The following is a 25,848-nucleotide window of genomic DNA, read 5'->3' on the forward strand; positions in this document are numbered from 1 at the left end:
CTACAAAAGACTCACTTCAGATATAAGTACACATACAGACTGAAAGTTCAAGAGATGGAAAAAGATAATTGTGCAAGTGGAAACCAAAACAAAGCTTGAGGAGCTATACTTATACCAAATAGGCATTAAAATGAAGACTGTAATAAGAAACAAAAAAGAGCATTACATAATGGTAAATAGATCAATCTGATAAGAGGATATAACATTTGTAAATATTTATGTACCCAACATAGAAGCACCTAAATGTATAAAGCAAATATTAACAGACCTAAAGGAAGAAACAGACAACACCACAATAGTAGAAGACTTTAATACCCCACTTACTGGACAGATATCCAGATAGAAAATCAGTAAGGAAATAACTACCTTAACAACACATTAGATCTGATGGACTTAACAGATATATACAGAGTATTCCATCCAAAAGCAACAGAATACGTATTCTTAAGTGCACATGGAACATTCTCCAGGGTAGATCATATGGCAAGTCACAATACAAGTCTTAAGAAGACTGTAATCCTATCAAGCATCTTTTCTGACCACAGTGGTATGAAACCAGAAATTAATTACATGAAGAAAAGTATAAAATTACAAATATGTAGACGTTGAACATCATGCTATTAAACATCCAGTGGGTCAAAAGGGAACTAAAAGAATACCATGAAAATCGAGAAACAACATACCAAAATCTATGGGATGCAGCAAAAACAGTTCTAAGAGAATTCATACTCATCAATCCCTATCTCAAGAAACAAACAAACAAAAAAATCTCAAACATATTTTACACCTCAAGAAACTATAAAAAGAACAAACAAAGCTGAAAGTTAATAGAAGGAAGGAAACAAAGAACAGAATGAAATAGAGACTACAATGACAATAGAAAGTATCAATGAACCTAACAGCTGGTTCTTTGAAAAGAAAATTGACAAACCTTTAGCTAAAGACTCACCAAGGAGATGACACAAAATCAGAAATGAAAGAGAAGTTTCAACTGAAACTACAGATAAACAAAGGATCATAAGAGACTACAATGAACAATTATACACCAACAAATTGGACAACCTAGAAGAAATTAATATGTCCCTAACAATATACAACCTACTAAGGTTGAATCATGAAGAAATAGAAAATCTAAACAAACTTATTACCAGTAAGGGATTGAATTAATAATCAAAAATCTCCCTACAAACAAAAATCCAGGACCAGATGGCTTCACTGGTAATTCTACCAAACATAAATGAATACCAATCCTTCTCAAACTCTTCTGAAAAATAGAAGAGGGGGGAATACCTCCAAACTCATTTTATGAGGCCAGCATTATTACCTTGATACCAAAACCAGACAGGGGCTCTACAAGAAAAGGAAATTACAGGCAATATCCCTGATGAACAAGGATGCAAAAATCCTCAACAAAATACTGACAAGCTGAATTCAGCAATACATTAAAAAAGATCATATACTATGATCAAGTAGGATTTATTCCAGGGATGCAAGCATGGATCAACATATACACACCAATCAATATGACACACCACATTAATAAAATGAAGGATAAAAATCAGATGATCAACTCAATAGATGCAGAAAAAGCATTTGACAAAATTCAACATCGATTTATGATTAAAAACACTCTCAACAAAGTAGGTATAGAAGAAACATACCTCTACATAATAAAGATCATATATGACAAACCTACAGCTAAATCATACTCAATGGTGAAAAGCTGAAACCTTTTTTTCCTAAGATCAGAAGCAAGACAAGGATACCTACTCTCAGCACTTTTATTCAACATAGTATTAGATGTCCTAGACTGAGCAACTGGGCAAGAAAAAAAATAAAAGCCATTCCAACTGGAAAGGAAGAAGTAAAACTGTCACTATTTGCAGATGACATATTATATATGGAAACCATTAAAAACTCCATCAAAAACTGTTAGAACTAATACAGGAATTCAGTAAAGTTGCACGATACAAAATTAATATACAAAAGTCTGTTGCATGTCCATACACCAGCAATGAACTATCAGGAAGAGAAATGAAGAAAACAATCCCACATACAGTTAAATGAAAAAGAATATGTGGGAATAAATTTAACTAAGGAGCTGAAAGACCTGTATACTGAGAACTATATGACACTGATGGAAGAACTGAAGAAAACACAAAAAAATGGAAAGATACTCTGTGTTCACGGTGTCCATACTATCTAAAGCAATCTAAGATTCAGTGCAATCCTTACAAAATTCCACTGGCATTTTTCACAGAAATGCAGCAAACAATCCTAAATATGGGGGACCCACTGAAGACCCCAAATAGCCAAAGAAGTTTTAAGAAAGAACAAAGATGGAGGCATCATACTTCCTGGTTTCAAACTATATTCCAAAGCTATAGTAATCAAAACAATATTTTATTAGTATAAAAACAGACACCTACATCAACGGAACAGAATAGAGAGCCCAGAAAGAAACCCATGCATTTATGGCCACTTAATTTATGACAAAGGAGCCAAGAATGTTCAATGGGAAAGGACAGTTTCTTCAATAAATGGTATTGAGAAAACTGAAGAGCCCCATGTAACAATGAAAATCAGACACTGTCTTACACCATACACAAATATCAACTCAAAATGGATTAAAGACTTGAATGTAAGACCTGAAACCATAGAACTCCTGGAAGATAACATAGGCAGAAGCTTCCTGACATTAGTTTGGCAATGATTTTTTTTCTGATAGCAAAAGCAAAAATAAACAAGTGGGACTATATCAAACTAAAAAGTTTCTCCACAACAAAGAAAATCACCAACAAAATGAAAAGGCAAACTACTGAATGGGAGAAGATATTTGGAAATCATATTTGATAAGGGGTTAATATTCAAAATATATAAAGAATTTATAGAAGTCAACAGCAAAGCAGAAAGAAAAAAAAACACCAATGAAAAAGGCAGAGGATCTAAACAGACATTTTTCCAAAGGAGATACAGATAGTCAACAGGTATATGGAAAGGTGATCATCAGGGAAGTGCAAATCAAAACCACAATGAGATGTCACCTCACACTTGTTAGAATGGGTATATAAAAAAGACAAATAACAAATATTGGAAAGGATGTGGAGAAAAGAGAACCCTTGTGCACTGTTGGCAGGCATGTAAATTAGTACAGCCACTATAGAAAACAGTATGGAGAGTCCTCAAAAAATTAAAAATGGAACTACCATATTATCCAGCAGTTCCACTTCTGGGTATTTATCTGAAGAAAACAAAAACATATTGAAAAAAATATCTGCACCCCATGTTCACTACATTATTTACAATAGCCAAGATATGGAAACAACCAAAGTGTCCACTGATGCGATGAATGGATAACGTGGGTATACTTATATACATATTTATAAACACACACACACACACACACACACACACACACACACACACACACACACTGGAGTATTATTCAACCATAAAAATAAGAAATGAGGGATGCCTGGGTGGCTCAGTCAGTTGAGCGTCCAACTCTTGGTTTTGTCTCAGGTCATGATTTCACGGTTTGTGGGTTTGAGCCCTGTGTCGGAATCTGTGCTGACAGTGAGAATCCTGCTTGGGATTCTCTCTCTCCCTGTCTCTTTGCCCTTCCCCTGCTCATGCACTCTCTCTCTTTCTCTTTCTGTCTTAAACTTAAAAAAAAAAAAAAAAAAAATGAAATCCTGCCATTTGGGACAGCATGAATGAATGGACCTTGAGGGCATTTTGCTAAGTGAAATGTCACAGAAAAAGATCAATACTGTAACTATATATGTATATCTTACATATGTAATATATGTGTCAATACTATGATCTCACTTATATGTGGAATCTAAAAAAATGAAACCCAAAACCCCAAAAAGTTACTGAGCTTATGGATATAGAGAACAGATTGATGGTTGCTTGAGCCTGGGGGTTATGGGTGGGCAAAATGGGTGGAGAGGGTCAAAAGATACAAATTCCCAGGTGCAGAATAAAAAAGTAATAGGGAGGTAACGTACAGCACAGTGACTATAGTTAACACTGCACTGCACATTTGAAAGGAGCCAAGAGAGTGGATCTTGAGAGTTCTCCTCACAGGAAAGGAAAATTTCATAACTGTGTATGATGTAGGTATTGATTGGATTGTGATCGTTTTGCAATATACACAAATACTCACTACATCGTACACCTACAACTAATATAATGCTACATACATTACACCTCAATTAAGAAAGGTAAGCACAGAATGAGATGACTGGTAGCCCATGTCCTGTTTTGGCAACTGCAGTTCTTCTAGAAGTGATGCTGTCATCTGATAAAAAGCCTTGATGATCCATCAACAATCCTACAGATAACTCGGGTATCATGATATGTCCGGGTCAAGGTTTTGATCAAACCAGAGCAGACGTGACCTAATGGTCTCACAGACACACGCCTGCTTGTGCTGACTCTGCACTCACCTCTGCCTTCATGCAGGATTTTGCTGAAAGGCTTCAGCTGTTTCTCATAGAGGATGGCGGTCTGGGTGTATTGGTGCCGGAGGGCAGTCCATGTTTTTTCTAATCTTGTGATCTGGAAGAAAGACAGGTGTGATCATTTTGGAAAAGGCTCTCTTTAAAATAAAGTCAAAGCAGTTGAGAGCATCGTATAGAGAAAGGCTAACCCCCATCCCACCCTGTTCTGTATTGCTCTGATGGCCCATCCAGAGGCAGCTCAGTTTCTTCTGTGTGTGCACGAATCTTTGCACACACACATATACACAACTTTTTTATATAAAATGCATCTAATACATTACACATTTTTTTCCATAGAAGTAGTACAAAACAAGCACAGACAGCCTTATTTTGTTAAACTTCTGCATGAAGTTCCACTTTATGGATAAAGTTTAGTCTCCCAGAGAGTTTTAGAAATTTTTTTCCATTATGAAAGTACCTTGTGAAGATTTTGCAAATGTGTCTATGTGTGAAAATATCTGGGGGATAAATTTCCAGAAGTGTAATTACTGGGTCAAAGAATACATGCATGGTAAATGTTGATGGGAATTGCCAACTGTCCAGAGGTTATATTGATGAAAGCATGGACGAACAGAACATACAGCATTTTAATTTACTCGTAATAATGTCTGAGGCACAGAGAACACTGCCCAGACCATATGATGCCACTACTCACTCCTTTATCGTTTGTTTTAGAACAGTCAAGGCCAACACCTGCCACTAACTCTGACTGTTCTGAGACAAACCACCCCCACTCATACCATAAAACCAGCAAGCCTAAGCATCTGAGGTTTTTTACACGAAATAAGAAAGAGGAACGGCACTAATACTTGGGGGACAAGGGCCAGCTCTGTGTTGGGTATTGGAGGAATTTCAAAATTAATCCTCACAATGCCCAGCGAGGCAGTATTTTGGCCTCGTTTTACAGATCAGAAACCAGAAGAGAATAGTTAACTTGCTCCAGGTTTTATAGCTGGTAAGAGATTCATTCCCTTGGCCTCTAAGAGCTGCATTTTCCCAGAGGACGGTGTGAAGCTACCAGCACCCGCAGGTCTGCTGGGACAGAAAAGACACTACTTGTCTTCCTCTGGCCACCCCCTTCTCAATGTGCCTTCTCTCCCCTCGCCCCCCACCTCCTGTGAAGTATCTGCCTTTCTGAAAGCAGCCCTGGTCTCTTGTCTGGGCCCATCTGCTGGATGCTCTTTCCTGATACTAGAAGCTACAAAGAGAAGACATGTTGAGCCTGTAGTATAGGGACAGGTTTGGATGATGATACACAGGAGGGATGTGATTCTCCTCTTGGCTTTCCCTGGGTCTGCCACTTCCCTCCCCCAGCAGTACCCTAGCTCATTGCAGGGTCCGGAATATCCTGGAGGACCAATGCCATCAGGAAGAGTCTGATGCTGCTGGAGGCTAGGGAGCCACCTGCAAAGGCATACTAGGTGCTCGGGGAGAAGTCCCTAATTGCTGAGTGTGATGTCATGGAGGGCAAGCACATGATCCCTCAAACATCCTCTTTGCTGCTCTCAGAGAAAGCTCTGAGCTGGAGGGTGACAGACACTCAGCTTACTCTGTCTGTTGCCTCAGCCTTCCAAAATTACAGGCAGTTTTGGCTAAGAAGAAATAAATATGATACAAATTAGAAACAACGTGAGTGAAAAATTACAACCCCTATTATAGGAATCAGTATATCATGAAAATACATCTAGATTTGCTTATCCTAAATATGGAGCCTATGAAATTCCAGTATGTCTAAAGAGTTTTCAAACTGTTAGAATATTGTAATAGGAACTGACTCCCCCCCCCAAATTTCCTTGTGATGGCATTAAGTTGTTCAGCTTGTTTTTAGGGTGACCTTGCTTTAATTCATGACTAGACCTTGCTCAAATGTGCTCTGACTTGCAGGACGTGTGACTGTAGCTGTCTCCCCTAGTGGCAGTGGTGGATTTTCAGCTGTGGTTATGAAACAGCCAAACTAAATGACCCACTCCGTGGTTTTGGTGTTACTGGTCGCAGACTGGGTTTATATACGACTAGAGGAGCCTGAGGGCGAGATTTTAAACGCCTAGGGCTTGCTTGGCAGGACAGAAATGGGAAAGCGGGAATCTGGACAATCAAGATAACAGAACAACTTTCCTTTGTCAGGTCTGTTCGATTTTAAATACAGACTTTCAGGTTCAACACATCCTAAAAACAGCCCATCAAAGCATATAAACTGCAAATGCACACTTTCAGAAACTCTAATTAGGAGGGTATCTGGCAGATAAGCTAGAAATCTGAATTTTTTAACGGAAGTCTCTTTTAGCTGACCTAAGGAACATACTTTGAGACAAGCCACTCTGGGGATTCTCAGATAGAAGCTCCCCAAATGCCTGATGACCCAGATGAGAGCAGTCTCTATTATACAACACACATTAGCCAGACAGATCATCCTCATTGGTTCTTAAGGAACACCGATGGCTCCTGAGGACGATTCTTCTTACTGCATGCCAGAGAGAAAGTGTGGGCAGTCAACAATCATCCACTGTTTTTAAAAAGAGAACCGAAACACTTAGGACACTGCTTTGGGTTGTCCCCTAATCCAAGCTGCTTTCAGTATGATTCAGTTTACCTTCTGAGATGGACGAAAATAGTCTGTGATTTGCTAAGCATGGGCTTGCAGACCACTTTGCAGAACAATGAGTGCACACAGGCCCGCAGGGCACATGAAGCAAGTAGAACCTCACCTGTGGCATTTCCAGGGCTTTCATGATGGCCGAGAAAGAATAGAGGTCCCCCATGGAGTCTTTCAGTTCCACCGCCACCTGGATGATCCTATTGAGGGTGGCTGCTCGGTCCTCCAAAGAGCCCGTGCAGCCCAGAATGTCCACTGCGATGCCGATGGCCATCGTGTTGTGTCTGGGAGGGAAGAGATCAGTGGTCAGGCCCAGGGGCGACAGGACGAGGAGGAAAGGAATGCAACCCAGCAAGAAAAGGGACTAGCTTTGTTGCCTTTTGCTGCCTTAGCTCTGTGCTGGCAGCTCGGATAATTTGGTTGCTGATTTCAACAGCGAGACCACTCCCACAGGCTGCCTGCGGCAGGGCCTGGGCTAGGCCTCAGAGGGTGCACTATCAAGAGTCAGAAAGGGCAGGACAGGGCCATGTGCAGCTCTGGATCTGGGGGCATGAAGAGGACCCTGCTGGGGTGAAGCTGCTAAAAAGTACATGTGGCTCCCGGTACCTTCTGCCATGAGAGGTCCAGGGAGACACCTGGTCCCTCAACACACTGGGGACTCCCATTCTCAGGGGAGTTCTGGCCACCTCCACTGTGCCCCTGAACTGGGGAATGGAAGGAACAGGAAACGAGAGAATATGCTTGACCCAAGAAGACGATATGGGTCTTGGAACATAAAAAGGGATGAGGAAGTAAGAATGGAGAGTCTGTGTGTCTGGTCAAGAGGCCAGAAAGTGAATGGCGATGTGGACAAAGACTGAATAGCCGACCAGCAGGAATTTCCTTGTAAAGTCAGACCCTAATAAAACAGAAATCTTGTATCTGCCAACAATCCTCCCTTTTCTCATCCTGTACTACCAGGGTCAAGCTCACAGACCCAGAACAGGAAGCACAGTGATGACAACGGGACTAATATGAATGGGGTCACAGAGAAGTCTCTGCCGATGGCAGCAGCACAGACCGCAGTCCTTTCCTTCTCTCCCTACATCAGCTGACTGCTTTGGGCCAGAAAGGCCTCCATTAACTTTCTTCCAGGTGAGGTGAAGCCCCATCCATAGTTTTGGTTACTAAAATACAACATGCCTTTGAAACTCTGGGGCCACCTTGTTCTGAAAGTTCACAGCTAAGGATGTCACTCCACAGCCATGCTTCTCTCTGGCCACATGTGTTGGTCTCTTTCTCACTGCTCTAGGCCAAGGGTGGCATGATTCATCAAGTGGCTAGCATTACTACTTTCTCTAATGGTTATGAAATATGCAATGAGCTCTCCTATCTCTGAGTGTATGTGTGTGTGTGTGTGTATGGCGCTTGCTTGCAGTGTGACCATAGGCTGCTCCCTGACTGTCTACTCCTCAATCTCTTCACTGTAAAAATGTGAGCAAGTCTTGTTATGAGAAACAGATGCGTGGGGGTGTAAAAATCACTAAAGTGCCATGGGGCACCTGGGTGACTCAGTTGGTTAAGCATCCAACTCGATCTTGGCTCAGGTCATGATCTCACGGTTCATGGGTTCAAGCCCCATATCAGGCTCTGTGCTGTTAGTGCAGGGCCTGCTTGGGATTCTCTCTCTCCCTCTCTCTGCCCCTTCCCTGCTCTCTCAAACATTTAAACAGTAGTTGGTAACACAATTGTCTCTGTGTGCCCATCTTTCTCTGTATCTTGGTCCATTTTGTCTGTCTCTACCTCTCTACCTTTTTCTTTCTCTCTTCTTCCTGATGGATCCAAACAAAATTTTTATTTTTTTATTTTTATATATTTTTAATTTTTATATTTTTATTGAATTTATTCAAGTTTTTTTTTTAATGGTTTTTACTTATTTTTGAGAGAGAGAGAGAGAGAGACATAGCGCAAGTGGGAGGGGACAGAGAGACACACACACAGAATCCGAAGCAGGCTCCAGGCTCTGAGCTGTCAGCATGGAGCCCGCTACGGGGCTTACATTCACGTACCATGAGATCATGACCTGAGTCGATGTCGGACGCTCAACTGACTGAGCCACCCAGGCAGCCCCCTCAAGAGTTTTCTTATTTGTAAAGTGTTAAGGTTGAGCTGAGGATTTCAGATGTTTCTTTCAACGAACAGTAACTAATTTTCCATGTTGCCTTCAATTGATTCTTTCATTCACTGTTTTTTCCTATGTTTTAAATGGCCCTTAATAAAAGATAGGTTCTCTACCTCTTTAAAACCCTGCATCATATTAATTAATTCTATCCATTCATTCAACCAACATGTGCCTAAAACCTCCTGCATATACCGCTGTAGGAAGAACAATTCAGCATGGCAGATCTGAGGCAAGAGGCACTAAATGTTATACCAAGGACATCTCCACTCAGTAGGCCTGGAATGGGTGAGGTGGTAAATTAAAAATCAAGGGTGGTTTGTATTTGATTCTAAAACACAAGATGATGATGTCATTTAACCTTCTGAAATGGCTATAACCTTGGCCTTTATTTAGTAAACACACTGTAAGGAAGAAAACCGCTCCCCAGACTCTAGCAGGCAGATCCCCCAGGTCAGCCCCAGGCAGGAAGCAAGCCAGGCAGAGAGGCTCCAGGCAAGGAGCGATCAGGAGAAAGGGGAAACAGATGGAGACAGGAGTGGAATTCAGAAAAGAGCCTGGAGAAGCCCCCAGCCTGCTGACCTCAGAGCGCTCTGCTGGGCCCAGAGCGCACGTCCAGCATACCTAACAACACCGATAAAGTAAGGTCTGGAACCCTGGGATATTTCAGCTGAGATGCATCACATGGCAAACAGCTGTCTCTGTTGAAATGGTGACCACTGGCCCAGCAACATCAGAGGACAAGCTAGTGGAACTGAGAAGCAGGCCCCTGGGACACTAGGGAGGGGAGAAGATGCCTGGAGAGAGAGGCTAGAATCTAAGAAAGCCTGTAAGGAGAAGTAGGAAAATTCAGAAGTCAGGCCTGCCATTCTCCAAAGGCATTAAACAACAAGGATGCCTGAACAAAGCCAAGGACCATTTCCTAACCTGCTGCCTCCCAGAAGCCTTCCGTTCAGCATTCTGGATGTCTCCTATCCATGGCTGTGAAGCCAAAGCAACAGTGGCAGGGGGGTCCTTTTATCAGCTCTCTAGCCAGGTAACCTTGAGAGCAGCTGTATGGATCCCCGAGGCTACCTGAAATGCAAGGTTTACTTTTCAGGAGCTGACATCCTAGGAATGTGATGTCCACCAGCCACATAGGGCTATTTACACTTTAAAAAGTAAATAGTAAAATACGATACTGTGTCTCCCAGTCACTACATTTCAGGCTCTCAATAGCCCCATGTGGTTAGTGGCTACTGTAATGAGATAAAAATATTTCAGCTGCCACAGAAAGATGTCATGGGGATGGTGGCTCTCGGGCCTTGCAGCCTCTGAAGCATCACTGGCCGCCCTCTTCTCATAGAAAGCTGGGGTCTCAGTTGTCCATCACAACCCATGTGTGTGTCATGACAACTAGGAAACTGGCTGGACAAACAGGATGCTTAAGATAACAAGACAGTCTTGCCCAAATCAGTGGTCTTTGCTTGTGTGTCAAGAAGTCCAACTTCTGTGGTGATACAGGAATGATACAGGAATCTGGTCTAGCACTTCCTCTCTCTTTTTTTCCTAATCCTTGCTAAATCAAAGGACTTTGCATGCTCTTTAAGCAATTGTTCTACACTTGTGTTTAAGGTTTAAGTGCTTCTCTTTATAACATGCCTCGCTACCTTCTGTCTTTTTAATTTCTAAACATCCAGTGTTCACACGGGTGGGCTTTAAAGGACAGCCAGGGCCCGGGTATTTGGAGAACTTGTGAGAGAGGGGAGTGATGCTTCCGAGGTTGGGGGCCCCCGAGCGCCACCATCCCCTGCCCATCCCTCAAAGAAGACACTGTTCAGACTCTGTGCTTCCCAGCCTTTCCCACAAACTCCCACTTGGTCCTAAAGTGATCTTAAACTCAGAAGAGACAGAGGAGCCTCAGCTCAGTGAGGTGGTGAGATGTCGGAGTCAGTCTGCCTGCCACCACCCGGGGCTGGTGGCTGGGTGACTTCCGCTGGCAAGGGCCAATCATCTGTTCTGTCCTCTACTCCCTCCTGGGGAAAGGACAGGAACGCATTCTTTGTTCCCCCGACTTCCTCTGCGCTTTCTCTTTGTGCTTCTCCAGGAATTCCCTGGCTCAGGCTTCCGGGAGAAGGGAGAGGCGCCGGGGCGGGTCAGTGGTGTGCCCCTCTCTGCTCTGACAGGCCGGAAATGCAAGGACGGCACTGCTCACCTTTCAATTATGTCCAGGCGCAGCTGGTGGCCATATGGCAAGGTAATGAGTTCCAGCCCTGAGCTCACACCCATGTTCTTCCTCATCTCTTCGGAGACTTCAAGTATCCTAGCGACCTGTCAAGAACACAAGTTGAAACACACCACGGACATGAAGGCAGCGCGTGAAAAGAAACACACTGAACTGGGACAGGATGGATGCACTTGTTACATTTCTTTTTGAGCAGCAGCATCCCCAAATACAGTTTCCGGATGCGATTTGGAGGATTCTCATACACGACCGGAGTCTAAAACCTGGAGGAAAGCACCTAAATTGGTCTGCAGAATCCGCACATTTTGGTGTTTCTGCCCGGCCAGAGAATGGTGTAGTTCTGCCAGCTTTTGTCTAACACAGGCTGGATCCCGCGGCCAACAGCAGCGCCGCCTGCGCACAGAGCGATGAGCCCCCGCAGTGACAAGGCTGACTGTGGCCAAGCACCCCGCTCCTCTGCTGCGGACTCCACCGTTCATGTTCTCACTTAACAGCAGGGCTGGCTGCTATTACCCTCAATTACGCCTCTCCTGGGCTCAGTAAATGCACCATACGTCTGGAAAGTATTAGAGGCATGTACAGCGATTTGAAACCTGAGGTCTGAAGCACACCCACTTCTCCCCAAGAGGCCTTCTTTGTGTGTCCCAGACAGCTCTCCCCATCTTAGTTCCACCGTGCAATCACGGTTTACTGGCACCAGGTATTAGTCGGCCATTTATAGTTATTACATGCTGCCTCGAAATGTTACAACCGAGTCACTGCATGTCTAACACCAGGCTAATGACGCTTCCCTAATAGTGTGACTACCAGATACAGTGGGTCTAACCAACCCTGGACACACAGCGGCCACGTGGCAGCCACGGAATGATTCTTCTCCTCCATCTGCTGCAGTTGTCCTGTACCCTAACAATCCGAGGCAACCGAACAGGCCAGGTATCTTCATAATGGTCCACAAAAAACATCTGAAGTTTGGCTGATATTATTAACCCCGACCCTTCACTTCTGTGGTTGAGCAAAGCAACCACTGTCAGCCCTGAGGAAACGAACCTGTGGGAATTAGCTATCCAGTGGCGGACTGGGAAACAGGATGCAGAATTCCTACTATGCTCTCTGGGCCTCAGTTTCCCCTTCTCTAACACAGCTGCTAAGTTCACGTTTCTAAAGGACTTTGATCTAAAGGATCAAATGACTTTAAAACCTCAAAAAGCTATTTGAAAATACAAGCTGTGAGTCACCGGCATGTAGAAGAGGGAATTTTGGCTTGATCTCTGGAAAGGGATTTACACCTTGAGGATGGCAAGGCAGCCCAGATGCATACCACAGCCACTTAAGGTCACATACGCTTTGCTTGCTTGTTTAGACAGCTGCCCCATCAGAGGCTCCAAACCCAGCTTCTGGGTGGTGGGCATCCTCTAATTCACGCACACACTATGTAATGAGATTGAAAGGTTTATCATTGATTCACTTTTGTTCTGGAAGCACTAGTAACCAGAGTGATCCCTGCTCTCAGAGAGAAGCCTCCAAGTCTGTTTTCTTTCAGTGTAAACACGCAATCCCCTGGTCCCTTTCCTGGGGGTTTGCCAGGATATGCCAAGGCCCGCTTGCCCCAAGGCTGATCTATGGGACAAGGGGATCCTGAGCTCACATGGCAGGGCTGGGATTAGGTCCCCTGGGGAAATGCCCAGAGCCGTGCAGCTCATGGATACAGAGGAGGGATGGACACTGCTAGAACATTTACTATGCAATGGACCCGGCAAGCAACATTGGTGCTCCACCATGAGGCATTCCCACCTCCCTCTGCTCTTCTGACCTTAGCTGTCCTATCTGCAGGGCCTCCAAATTCTGCCTGCTCCTCATCCTATCTTTGGGAGCTGCTGCAGTGACCCAGGGGGAATGCTGGCCCTTCCCAGCTGTCAAGGGACCTTCTAAACTCTAATGAGATCGCCTGGCTCTGCCCACCATTTCTGCTGCCTTCAGCACAGGACTCTGATCTGGACTATGCACTTAAGGGCCTGTCTCCCTCACTGAGCTGCAAAGTGCTTTAAAGGAGGCAATAACCTGGCACTGGCTCAGAAGTAGAGACTTAAAAACATCCAAGTAAAGACCTGCTAGTCCCCCCCCCCCCCATCACCACCTTCACTGCCCACACAGTGAATCCTCTGTAAACTGAACCCTTGACACCCGAATCTCCACACACGTATGTCGTTTCCCACCCAGAAGATGCTTTTCACATTCCTCAGCTGGCAAATTCCTATTCAGCCTTGAAAACTCATCTCAGACATCCCCTCCCCCGTTCCCCTTTCCCCCATGTTCAAGACCCTGCCTCAGAGGCCCCACAGCTCCCGTACCTTCCCCTGCAGAGCATTTCCCACCTGGGCTGTGGTCTGAATTCCTGCATCACTGTCCTTCCCCACATCCCCCGCCGTGGCCGGCCTGGCCCACAGTACATGCTCCATCAAGGCTGAATACCTAACGCTAATAGCCGCATTCTGGGTCAGGCATGGCATGTGGAGGCTTTACATAAGTTATTTCACTTAGTCCTCACAACCACCTGGGTAGGTGGTATTGTTCTCTTTCTCTTATAGGTGGAGAAAGTGGAGAACCCGAATTAGACTCAGGCAGTTCATCCCCAGAGGCCAACTGTAACACACTGGGCCCACTTCTAGATATTGCAACAAGTGGGTGAAGACAGGCTGCACTCTGGGTGCAGGCCAGGGCGGTGCCCATTCGCAGTGTGAGAGGGGCTCAGTGGACACCCAACCCACAGCCCCAGGAAGAGGCTGGACAGGCAGCCTTGAGGCACTTAGGACCATCCATTGTCATGATGGTCTTTCTGGGGATCAGCCTGGGGTAGGAACCAGCATGCGGGCCCCAAATGCTGCCCAGTGCCTGTTCTCAGCTTCCGAGTGGCCATTACATTTGGAGTGGGTAACAACAGCTCTCATTCTATTTCCCTCAGAGATGCTGACTGTGCCTGCTTTGTTGGCAAAGCCCTGAAAGTCAGTGGTTCCAGTAGGAGAATAAGGAAATGGCAGTGGACTCAGGAGAGAGGGAGGAACACTATCAACAGTGCTGTCCTTGGAAAATGAAGGTGGGCGCAGTGAAGCGGACTCCTGCTCTGGGTCTCCGCCTCATTGCGCCAGGGGGCTCCATCCAGCCCTTGTTCTAAGGGTGCCTGAAGGCAGATGGGGAGGGGGGTGCCCAACCAGGAGGACAAAATGCAAAGAAAGAAACCGAACCGGCAAAAGGGCAGGCTTCATGTTCCTTCAGCTGAGAATACACTTAAGCTCTAGATTCATGGCTGCCGAGGTGGTAGGAATGTTCTAGACCCTCCTGCCAAAGGGCGGTCAGGCATCTCACCTCCTCCTAGACTTTCCTAGATCCTCCAAGCCCTGTCTGAGGTCACAGGCAAGGATTCATTCCCTCCTGGGAATTAGGCTGATCCATTTCTCCACAAGGAGCTTCCTCGGTGGAGAACTCCGGCAGGTGCGTACCAGACTCCTGGCCTGTTGGAGTACCAGGGCGGGGTCAAGTAACTAGAACAGGAATCTTAAATCCTCTTACTGCCCAAACGGGTTTAGCTCACTTTAAAGTGAGGTAAGGATTTAATATGACCTGTGAGCACTGCCCAAGGACACCCAGCCAACCACGTGAACAAACCCTTGTTCTTCAGCACTTCGCCTTTCCTGGATCTTTCCCCCAGGGCCCCTCATGCTCTCACAATACACACACACACACACACACACACACACACACACACACACGGAGAGACCACCTCTCAGACCTCGCTCAGTCCTACTTTCAGGAAGGGGTTTGTTTAGCCCAGAACAGCTAGTACCTCCTTAAATTCCTGTAGGCTGTTTTGGGAGGCGTCCTACCCGCCTTGTGAGCTCCATCAAGTGGGGACTCCCTAGGGGAGTGCTCAGAGTCCAGTTTCCTGTCATGATTCATGACCCAGGAAATGTATTTAGGAAAACTCAGCTCCTAAACAGGCCCTGAACTCTGAAGCTAACTGCCTTCACTGAGCTACACACAAATAAGGGCTTTAAATCTCACCACAGCCTCACCTGTTGTTCCAAAGCATGGATTTGTCTCTATACTGGGAGATAGGCTGAGCCCACCCTGGCCTGAGACAACTGTTTTCTAGAAAGATCCCTCTGAAGGATAACTTTGCTGTGGGGTCACCTATGAACAAAAGTTGCCCATATCTAAAAGATATGCCTCCTATCAAAACTGACTATGTAAACACATATTCAGTTATCTGAAAATACAGTCATGATATATGTTCAATCAAAGACTCAGGGTTTAAAATAGTATATTTAGAAAAAAACTAAAATCCAATCAAATCATATGTTTAGGCCTATGCCATTTCTGTGGAAAACAAACACACATGCCTGAAATTATGTACACATATCTGTTTGCAGAGTAAATGTTAACAGTGGTGATCATCAGGAAACCAGACTTTGTGTGATTTTAGTTTTTTTCTTTTAATCTGTATAACTTTTCTAAATTGAGCAAATATTACTTGTGAAAAAGTCAAGGTAAGATTAAAAATGTTTATTCTAAAGCCCACTTTACTAACAACAGAAGAAATATATACATTGTGTGTGTGTGTATATGTATACGTGTATACATATATAATGTATAATAAAATAAAAATAACCTAGGCTCTGCTACTCCAGAAAGTACATTTTCATCTGTAGCCCACTCTCCTTGAACTTGACTTTCCCAGTTCTGATGGAGCTGAGGCCAGGGGAGAATTCCAAAATCAACACCAGCTGGGAGAACTCTATAGCCAGTGGGGGAGGCATGGCCCGTGGCAGGAGCCTGCCCTCCCTCTGCCCAAGGTGATTTTTACAAGCTTCCTGCCTGGGCAAAGGTCATCCCAAGCCTGTGCTTCCCACCCTTTAAATAAATCCCCACCCAGGTTATCTTCAGACTTTTTCTATGAGCAAGCACTTAAAGGGTAAGGTAGAGTGAGGCCCAACCTGATGTCCCCCTTCCAAATTTTCAGAAGCCAGAACAACACCCACCCTGTCTGGGCACTTACCACGCAGTCCATGCTCAGCATGTGCTGGGCGATGACCTTGGGGTCATTGTTGGTGAACAGTTCTTTTGCTCGCTTCAGCATTGCTGTTTCCAGGGGCTTGTTCTCGGGAGGAAGGAGCTTTGACTCGAAGTCATTGGGTCTGAATGAGGAGGCAGTCTCCAGTCGGGGCGGCACAAACTCTACCTCGTCCTCCTGCCCCTGGTCCTTCTGGGTGGCCGGTGCCTCCCAAGGCCCAGCCCCAACATCATCATCAAGGGTCAAGTAGTTGATGCCAGAGTTCCGGGGCCCTGGCGCCCCATTCTGCTTGGCCGTTAGCAGCTCCACGTAGCTGTCCTGGGCACAGAGGGGAGGCCTTGTTCCCCTGTCACAGCCTGCAGCAAAGCCTGGGTTCAGTTCACAGTAGTTGGCCTCAGAGTTGAGCCAGGTAGATGGAGACGGGGGAGCCTTGAGGACAGGTGCCTTGCAGGGCTTGGGGGGTGGTTTGGGGCACAGCTGGCTGTCTGAGCCCCTTAGAGCCTCCCCTGCCCTCGCGTCCGAGGAGACCCTCCGAACCACCGCCGGGCTCAGGGTGGGCTCACTGCCCGTCCTGAAAACGGGTGAGTTTGGGCAGGGGCTTGTGTCCACGCCTGGGGATTGAGGGGGCAACTTACAGCCTGTGAAAGGTAAGAGAGGGTCAGGAAAAGCTCAGCTGTACAGAGAACACAAAACAAAACTAGAGTGACAACTCCCCAGCCCTCAATGCATGCCTTCGGGTTTCGATTTTTTACTTCCCAAAGACAACTCAGTATGACTGTCCCACTCCCAATCTAGGGCAATCTAAAGCACCTCAAGGGCCAGCGGGCCACACCCTGCTTCTGAGGGGATTCTACGAACAGCTGGGCTGCAGTGTCATTTTATGGTCAGAGAAGGTTAGTCCAGTCAGAACAGGACAATACGTGGAGCTGGACGGCAGTGAGTAATCTAGTCTCGCCCTCAGAAACAGAAGTCTTTAGTCACATAGCATAAGGGCCTGAGTCACTCTCACAGCCAGTGGGATCTAGCCAGCTTCAAGAGAGAGCTGAAGACACCCCAGGAAGGTAGGACAAGATGCTGAGATAACCCACATAGAAGTGGTTCACCAACGGGCATTAGGAAAATCACCTTGTGGTCCCAAGGAAGGTCAGTTACGAAAATAGTGAACAATAATCCATGGTCTACTAATATAGTTGCTTATGAGGTTTCCCCATATCCCACACCTCCTCTCTCCTCTGGCTGAGAAAGAACGGAGAGGAGAAGGGGTCTTGTCTGGATGGCTGCTCCTCCAGGAACCCCAGCACTGACCCAGCCCCAGAGATCCTGTCTCTGCCCAGGGAGGGCACTGAGACAGCAAGCTCATTTGTCATGAAGGCTATCAGTTAGCGGATGGGCGTGGGTCAGAAAACTTGGGTTCAAATGCTGGCTTAACCACTTGCCAGACGGATAACTCTGGATAAGTTACTTAACCTCTATGCCTCAGTTTCCTCGGCAACTAAAAGAGGATAAGCATTCCTGCCTTGAAGGGTTGTTATGAGGCTTAAGAGCTGGCACACACGAAGTGTCCAGCTCGCTGATCCGCATCTGGATATAGTTCTACAAATCCCTTACCCTCCAGCCTAGAGGCACAGAGCCTTGTGTTGTCCCCAAATCAGGTGACTGGATGGAGCAGGGAAACAGCCTGAAGGAGATCAGGCTAACACTGACACCCTCCTCCCAGAAAATTCCCAAAGACCTACCAATTGGCAGGTAACTTTCCGACTGGTGGGCTTTGAGGGATAAGGCTCTTCTGTCCTGCATGTGATCCAGGCAGGCTGGCTGGCTACCGCTCTTCTCCTTATTTCTGAAGCAAAAGATCAGTGGAACAGAGACGTGTCATTAAATCATAAAACCTTCAGGCAGCGTCATGGAAAGTTTTTAAGAGAAATGACTGCTTAGAAGGCGAATGGTACAGCACATCCTAACAGTAAAGGAATGTCTGTTGGAGGGGAAATGACTGCCGGGGGCGGTTAACACAGGATTGTGCCCTGGGCTCCATCCCCACGTCCTCAGGGCCAATCCGGTTAGTTCCCGGGCTGCTGCCTCGGAGCCCTTCCATCTGGTGGAGCAGAGCAGGGTCAAGATTTCACGATAGTCTCAGGAAAAACTGATGAACTGGAATGTGTACTTTTAACAGAGCTTAAAATTACTTACAGACCCAGGAGGAGTGACTTGTTCAACTAAAATGCATTTTCCACCATCCCTCGTGGCGTCGGGAAGGGAGCCGTGGGGCTGTCTGCATGTCAGCACAGATCCCCATGTCCCCCAGATAACCCACCGGATCACCCTGGGGTACTGTCACTCTCATCCTGGAAGGACCAGGGCCCCGCAGCCGACCTTATGCTGACCTGGGGAAGGGCCGAGCCTGCGCACCAAGCTGGCGCTGGGAGGCACCAAGCACAGCCACGCGGGGAAAAGGCGACTGTCACTTTCCACACAATTTGCTAGCACTCCTCTGCTCCCTTGCCTAGTCAGACTGGGAATTTCTCTAGCACCAAAAAAGCAGAATCTCTCCTTTGCTAGGAGAGACTGCACTGCACCAGCCAAGTTGTAATGAACTTTCATCGGCCCTCCCACAAGCTTATGTTACAGAAATCGCAATGTTCTTTCCTACCTTTGCAAGCACCAAAGGAAAAAGCAAACAAACCAAAAACCCCCCAAACTCCCAGCAACAGAGAAATTCCAGCAACCCCTCAGAGATAAGGCTGGTCAGAGGGCAAATTCCAAAAGGCAGTGGCTTCAGCCGGGCGGTATTTATGCAGTGATCTTCAGAGCAGCCAGACTCCACTGGCCCAGAACGCCCACCTGGGACGCTCCCAACCTGGCTGAGCTCGCACACTGCCAGCCAGCCAACCAGCGGGCCTGACGTCAGGGAAGGTGTGGTGCGGGCGGGCAAGGGAGGGTAAGGGAGGGCCCCGTGCAGGGTGCTTCCTTATTGAACCCACCCCACCCCCACCCGTGGACGCTTCTGCTGCAAGAAGTGACAGGGCTTAGGGAGCTGTGCTTTCAATGGGCAATTGGAAAAGTGGCTCTGGGGGCGCCTGAAAAGTGGCTTGGTTAGGCGTCCTATTCTTGATATCCACTCAGGTCTTGATCTCCGCCCAGTGTTGGACTCTGTGCGGAGTGTGGAGCCTGTTTGGGATTCTCTCTCTTCCTCTCTCTCTCTCTCCCCCAAATAAACAAACTTAAAAACAAGGAAGAAAGACAGAAAAGTGGCTCTGTTAGACCTGCCTCATTGACTAAGAGACCTTCTCAGTCTTTCTTTCGTTTATCTTAAGAAATAAATTTGTATTTTGGGGCGCCTGGGTGGCTCAGTTGGTTGGGCCTCTCAGTCTTGATTTTGGCTCAGGTCACAATCCCAGGGTTGTGGGATCCAGCCCCAGGCTCCGAGCTTGAGTGTGGAGCCTGCTTGAGATTCTCTCGCACGCTCTGCCCCTCTCCCATGCTTGCTCTCTCTCAGGAAAAAAAGAGCAATAATAATAATAAATTTAAACTAATTAATTAATTAATATTTTAAATCCAGTCACTGAGGGTAGACCAGGAGGCAGGCCTTCTTCCCCAGCACCACACTGGGCAGGGGTTCCGTGCCTTGCCAAAAACTCCCTGGCTCTGTTCATGACATTAACTCTCTGTTTGTTAGTTGAGCAGCCAACCCTCACAATCACAAAAGAAACGGAGCAAAAGGTGCCCCTTTAATATTTTAAGGGATCTCAAGTCCATTCTTATTACTAAGAAGAATTTCTCTATGTCACTTCTTGCCTCCCTCCCTGCAAACAGAGTCCCACATTCCACTGCCCTCCAGAAAATCGTATTTATTATGAGTACTAACACCTACGTGGCACTTATTTTTTTTTAATGTTTATTTTTGAGAGAGTGTGAGCAGGGACGGGCCAGGGGGCAGGGGGACAGAGGATCTGAAGCAGGCTCCACGCTGGCAGCATGGAGCCCGATGTGGGGCTCACAAACCGTGAGATTCGTGACCTGAGTTGACCTGACACTCAACCAACTGAGCCACCCAGGCGCCCCCTAGGTAGCACTCTCTATGTATCGGCATCATTCTAAGCACTTTGCAAGTCTTAAATCATTTAACCCTCACAAGCCCCGTCATTCTAGGTAGGGAAAGCGAGGCCCGGAGAAGTTACATAGCTTGATCAGTGGCGGACCGGCATTTGTGCCCAGGCAGGCAGGGTCCACAGCCAGACACTGACTAACATCCACCAGAGCTTCCTAGGAGCACACGACCTGGTATGTATTACTCAGTTCTGAGCTTGGCTTCTGAATTTCTGCAGTCTGCAAATTACAGTTTATGACATTTCCTCCTGTCCAGAAAGAAAACCAATGAGTGGAACAAAACATGTGGGTTTAAGTGAGTAAGTTTAGATGCCAGGCAGCTGGAGAAGGGAAGCTGGGTAACCAAGCGGCTGGGGCTAGACTTCACCCTACCAGGCCTGCCTTTTCCCTGCTCTCCTTCTCTGGAGCAGTCAGACAGCAGGCACGAGCACCCAGCTCCATGAGAAACAGGTCCTCCGTCAGCACGTGCCACTGGCATTGAGGGCAGGGGGCCCCAGCTGGGCATCCAGTTCTCTGGACTCTTCTCTCCCCCTGTGCCCAGGTTCGGGCCACAGCCCCCAGACTCTCGATGTCTCCAGCTCTCTCAGGTCTTTTCTCATCCACCTTCAGACTGAGCTCTCCCCCCAAACCCCCAAAATGTTGTTGGACACTTGGCACTCAACAAGCCTATGGTCGTATCTCAGATGCGGCAACTGGTTTTTCCTCCGCGGTCCACCCCTTCTCTGGGCCCTCCTGTGGTCTCCAACTTGCCATTCTCCAACACACATACCAGAGGTCCCAGGCTCTCCCTCTACTTCCCCTGCACAACCTGACCCTCCATGGCTCACTAACTGGTCTTCCTGCTCCAAACTCTCTCCTGCCTCTCTGGCACATCGCTGCCCTGTTCTATTCTCGGGACACCCTGTTCACCATGTCGAGTCTTTGAGGCTCCCTCAAACCTCTTAGCCTTGTTCTAAGGCCTCTGTGATTGGGCTGTGGTCACCTCCCTGATCCGGCCCCTACCAGCCCCTTACACGGCCCTTTGCTTGAGCCCCACCGATCTGCCTACCCCAAGGAACTGTTGTCCTTTCCTATCACTACACGCCTGCTCCTGCTGAGCCCCCACCTTGGACCGCCCTCCCCTTCGCGGCGTCTATCCGAACTTTCCCTAGCCTTCAGACCTTCAGACCAGCCGGAATCCTCCTTCCTTCCCAAATCTCTCCTGGCCAACCCTCCCCCTCTTCCTCAGCAACTGCCTCATTTAATTTTGGCTCCAAGTCAGTTGGGAACTAATCACGCACTGCCCCATGACAGCTTTTCCAATTACACTTGGCGTTCTTAGTAACATCCTTTATTGTTCTTCCCTTCCCGCGTGAGCTCCTCATCTGGCTGACTAAGCCCAGGCGCGTCCAGAGTGTCCCTCGCGGTCCCAGCACCACCCCCATGAGGCCGTGACCCACCTGAGGAGGTTTCCCCTGGTCGAGCTCTGCTCCCGGGCGTGGAGGCCGCCCATGGTGAGGCTCAGCCTCTTGCCCACGTCGGACCTGCCCTCGGCCAGGCTGCCCTCCCGGGCTCGGCCTGGGGAGGTGCCGTAGCGCTCCTCCAGGCACCGCAGGGGCACCGTCCTGTTGATGGGCTGGAAGATGATGGCTCCGCTCTGCTGGGAGATGGGCCGGCGGTTGCCCACGTAGCAGCGCACCAGGCCAGGGATGGAGTCGAAGCTCTCCGTCTCAAACTGGTACTGCACGCGGCTGTAGGCCTCACTGAGCCGCAGGACCGTCCGGTGGATCTTGAAGTGCTGAGCGAGGTTCTTCCACTGACAGGTCAGGACAAAGTTTCCGGGGCTGGACAGAGAGTCACGAACCAGGAAGTCGCCATCTCGCTGCACGAGGTTTTCTGACACCTTTGGGACAAAATGGTGAGGGGTAGAAAAGGCAAGCGCACATTCATTCCTTCTAAGAGCTGCACCGCTCTCCACTTCTTTGGGCCAGCGGCGGACCACGGTATTGTGTCTCTTCTTGCTCAGTTGGCTCTTTATTTTTCCAACGTCAAATTCTTAGAAGACCCATTCATTCGCTTAAGAACTACGTGCTGCCCACCTACTGTGTGCCAGGTACTACTGTAGGCACAGGGCTTACAGCAGTGAGTGAAGCAGAGTAGGGTCTCCACTGTCACGGAGCTCCTGTATCTAGTGGAGAGCTGCTACTTTGGTGAAGATAAACAAGCAGCAGGTATGGTATGTCCGATGTTGTAAAGTTAAGGAAAAAGTCAATCGGGAAGGGAGATAAGAAGTGCCTGGGAAGGGATGAGGGCCGTTCGTTGCAACAGGGTGATCAGGAGGGTGTCATGAGAAGATGACATTTAGACAGACCCGAAGCAAGTAAAGTGACAGAATAAAACAAAGCAGAAAATTCATGTCTAGGGAGTCTGATCCCTCCCCACCCCCAGCAAGGGGAGGAGGGAGTTTGGTCCACATCTAGGAGCCTGGTGGATGGGGAGGAGAGGTCCACATGTTGGTGGAGGCCAGGCGCTGTGGAATCAGAGACCTGAGTGTGGTTCTGGGCACAGCACTCGCTGGAGAGCCTGTAGCAGAGTCAGGTCAGTGTCTCACGTCACAAAGTTATAGGGAGAATTATATATTTGCATACACAATATATGCAAAGCACTAGTACAGTGCCGAGAACACAGTAGGTGCTCAAATATTATTAACTACGAGGATGCTGATCTCTACTGTGTTGCCAAAGGAAAATCTCTACTGTGTTGCAGATGTTCCTGTGGCCAGACTGCCTGGCTGTGCATTCTGGCTCTACTGAGTGACTTTGAACCAGGTACATAATCTCTTTGTGGCTCAGTTACATCACCTGTGGGACAGGGATAGTATCACCTACACAGTAGCTATGAAGATTTAAAGGAGCAGAGTGTCAGCTACAACTACCTTATTGTCACAGTGTTCAGTTATACACCCTGAAATGATGTATGACTGAAAATTTACACTCACTGTAAGTGGTAAACAAATTTTGTGATCATAAAAAAGAGAAGGACGGTGGTGACAGTCATCAGTTTTATAAACTTTGACATTTTTTCCAGGATATCCCAACATTGGAACAGTTAGAATAGCACGCTACCATGGTTACTTTAAAATTCCATCTTGGCCTTAAAAATTCGTTTTCACACAGAAATTGCATTTCTTGGAATGGGGCCTGAGGAAATAATTACAGTGATAAACACAGTCGTTATCTTACAGGGTGCTGGTGAGGGTGTCCACTAAATAGCAGAGCACCATACGATGGACACACATACAGTGTAGAATGGTTTTAAAACGATTTTATAACAGCAGAAAACTCCCAGGATATGTCAGTAAATGAAGACAGTGGGCTGCAAAAGTATATGCAGTATGATCTCACACTTGCAAAGCCTCGTAGGAGGCTTTATATCAAAATGTTCACAGTGGTTACCTCCAGGTTGGAGAATTATGGGTGAGAGCTTTTAATTTTCTTTGTTTTACTCCCTGCATTTTCTACAATCAATTTTAAACTAAAAACAAAAAGTTAGAGTAAGGATTATTTCTTTGATAGTGCTGAGGCATCTGCTACATGAAAAAAAATTATCACCATGTGATGCCCTCCACACACCGCCCCCCCCCCCCACCACCGCCCCTTTCCTGTCATGTTGTCCTGGGTTAATGACTGGCTAGATCAGCTTCCAATAAAAACCCAAGAGAAATTCTACACCTTAATTCTGGACTTATATTTTTTCAATTTCTAAACTGTTTAGCAAAAACCCCACATTATTCACAGCTATCACCCAAATGATAGTCACACAGAGAACATCCTAGGCCAGGACGCTGTGGTCACTGTTATAATTCCTCTACCTGCCATCTCCAGGACAGGGGTCCAGGTAGGGGAGGGCTGGAGGGTAAATAGTTGCTGGCCCCACTAGGGTACTGGTGGCCCTGCTGCTCTGTGCCACTTGCCCTGATGATACTCTCTCTTCACCTGAAATTAAAGTACTGTCTTAAAAGAGAAGCAGGTTCAAAGGGTATGAGGCAGCCGGCAGCCGGCCATGAGTTCAATTATCTGAACCACAGGCTGGCCCCTCACCTCTCGGGGTCATCACCCTGCCGCCCCTGCCTCCTGCCCGCTCCGGGTCTGCGGACCACAGGAACACCTGCCTTTCCTCCATCCCCTTCCCGGGCAGGTGGAGATGTACTGTGGGTTCCTGACCTCAGTTCTTCCCGGCGATCTCCTGGGAGACAGGCCCAAGTTCGGCTTCTGTGGGCTAGGGTGTTCTATCTGTTTGGCTAAACTGGGGCCGACTCTGACATGGCGTTGGAGGGTAAGCCGGAAGGGTTCTCAGCGTGCTGGTGTTTGAGAACGGCGGGGCGCGCCCTGGCAGGAAGAGAGCGGGTACCTGGCGGGGGATGCGTCCATGGTACCAGGCGTGGCTGCGCAGGTCTTCGCCGCTCAGCAGCAGCTCCTCCTCCAGCTCCTTCTTCAGCCTCTCAGGGGTCCTGTCCATGACGTGCCTCTCCTTGGAGAACTGCAACACAGGGGCAGCGGTGACCTCCCACCCTGCCCAGGCCGGCCAGGCCAGCCGGCTGGAGAGGCCCTCCCGCCCGCACTTGGCCGCTTGGCTAACCAACCCAGGATATGCCAGAAGCCCTGTTCAGGTAGGGGAGCCTGGATAATGATTACAATTCGCTGTGACCTTTCACTTCTCCAGCTGCAAGAATGTAGCGAAATTTTCCCCTACACACCGGGACTGTGATGGGAGAGGGGGCCAAGATGTTCCTTTTATCAGTCGGCTCAGGTAGGAAAGACAAGGGGAGCTGGGCATTGGGCACCAGAGAGACATGTGCGGGGAAGGAGGCACAAACGAGCCCTGAGAGCTTCCTCGTTGTGCTTGGGAACCATCCTCCCACAGAGCTGGGAAGGACAGCAGTCCTCAACTGGCTCACAGCTCTGAGCCCGCAGGACACTGCTGCCCAAAGCGCAGTCCCCGGGCTGAGAGGGGCGGCCCTGAATTCTTTGCTACTGGCAAACTTCAATTCAGGAACTGAGTTAGCCTTTAGAAACTTTTAGAGCAATCGGACAGAAGAATTTTATGTCTCTCAAATCTAATAACGGAAGTCTGACTTTGGGTTGTTGTATGTCTTTTTCATTTCATTTTTCTAATATTTCATTTTTATGACAGGCTGGAAATTGAAACCTAAAA

The 25,848-nt window shown here is 47.4% G+C and overlaps 1 protein-coding gene across 6 annotated transcripts in view; it reads right to left on the reverse strand.

The window, feature by feature from the left end:
- BCAR3 (BCAR3 adaptor protein, NSP family member) overlaps window positions 1-25,848 on the reverse strand; it is a 136,101-nt gene that overhangs the window by 6,717 nt on the left and 103,536 nt on the right. For 4 of the 6 annotated variants that reach the window (XM_053214464.1, XM_027058563.2, XM_027058564.2 and 1 more), the window contains 7 exons: window positions 25,045-25,173; window positions 22,095-22,537; window positions 18,285-18,388; window positions 16,534-17,186; window positions 11,454-11,569; window positions 7,214-7,385; window positions 4,455-4,566 (listed from right to left, as the gene is read on the reverse strand). In XM_053214464.1, the coding sequence (XP_053070439.1) occupies window positions 4,455-4,566; window positions 7,214-7,385; window positions 11,454-11,569; window positions 16,534-17,186; window positions 18,285-18,388; window positions 22,095-22,537; window positions 25,045-25,173 (1,729 nt within the window). Of the gene's footprint in view, window positions 1-4,454; window positions 4,567-7,213; window positions 7,386-11,453; window positions 11,570-16,533; window positions 17,187-18,284; window positions 18,389-19,198; window positions 21,410-22,094; window positions 22,538-25,044; window positions 25,174-25,848 lie in introns of those variants that run through there. The other 2 variants (XM_027058566.2, XM_027058567.2) reach the window with 2 other exon arrangements.

This window comes from Acinonyx jubatus, chromosome C1 (genome assembly GCF_027475565.1).
Source record: "Acinonyx jubatus isolate Ajub_Pintada_27869175 chromosome C1, VMU_Ajub_asm_v1.0, whole genome shotgun sequence".
In the NCBI taxonomy this organism is placed as follows: domain Eukaryota; kingdom Metazoa; phylum Chordata; class Mammalia; order Carnivora; family Felidae; genus Acinonyx; species Acinonyx jubatus.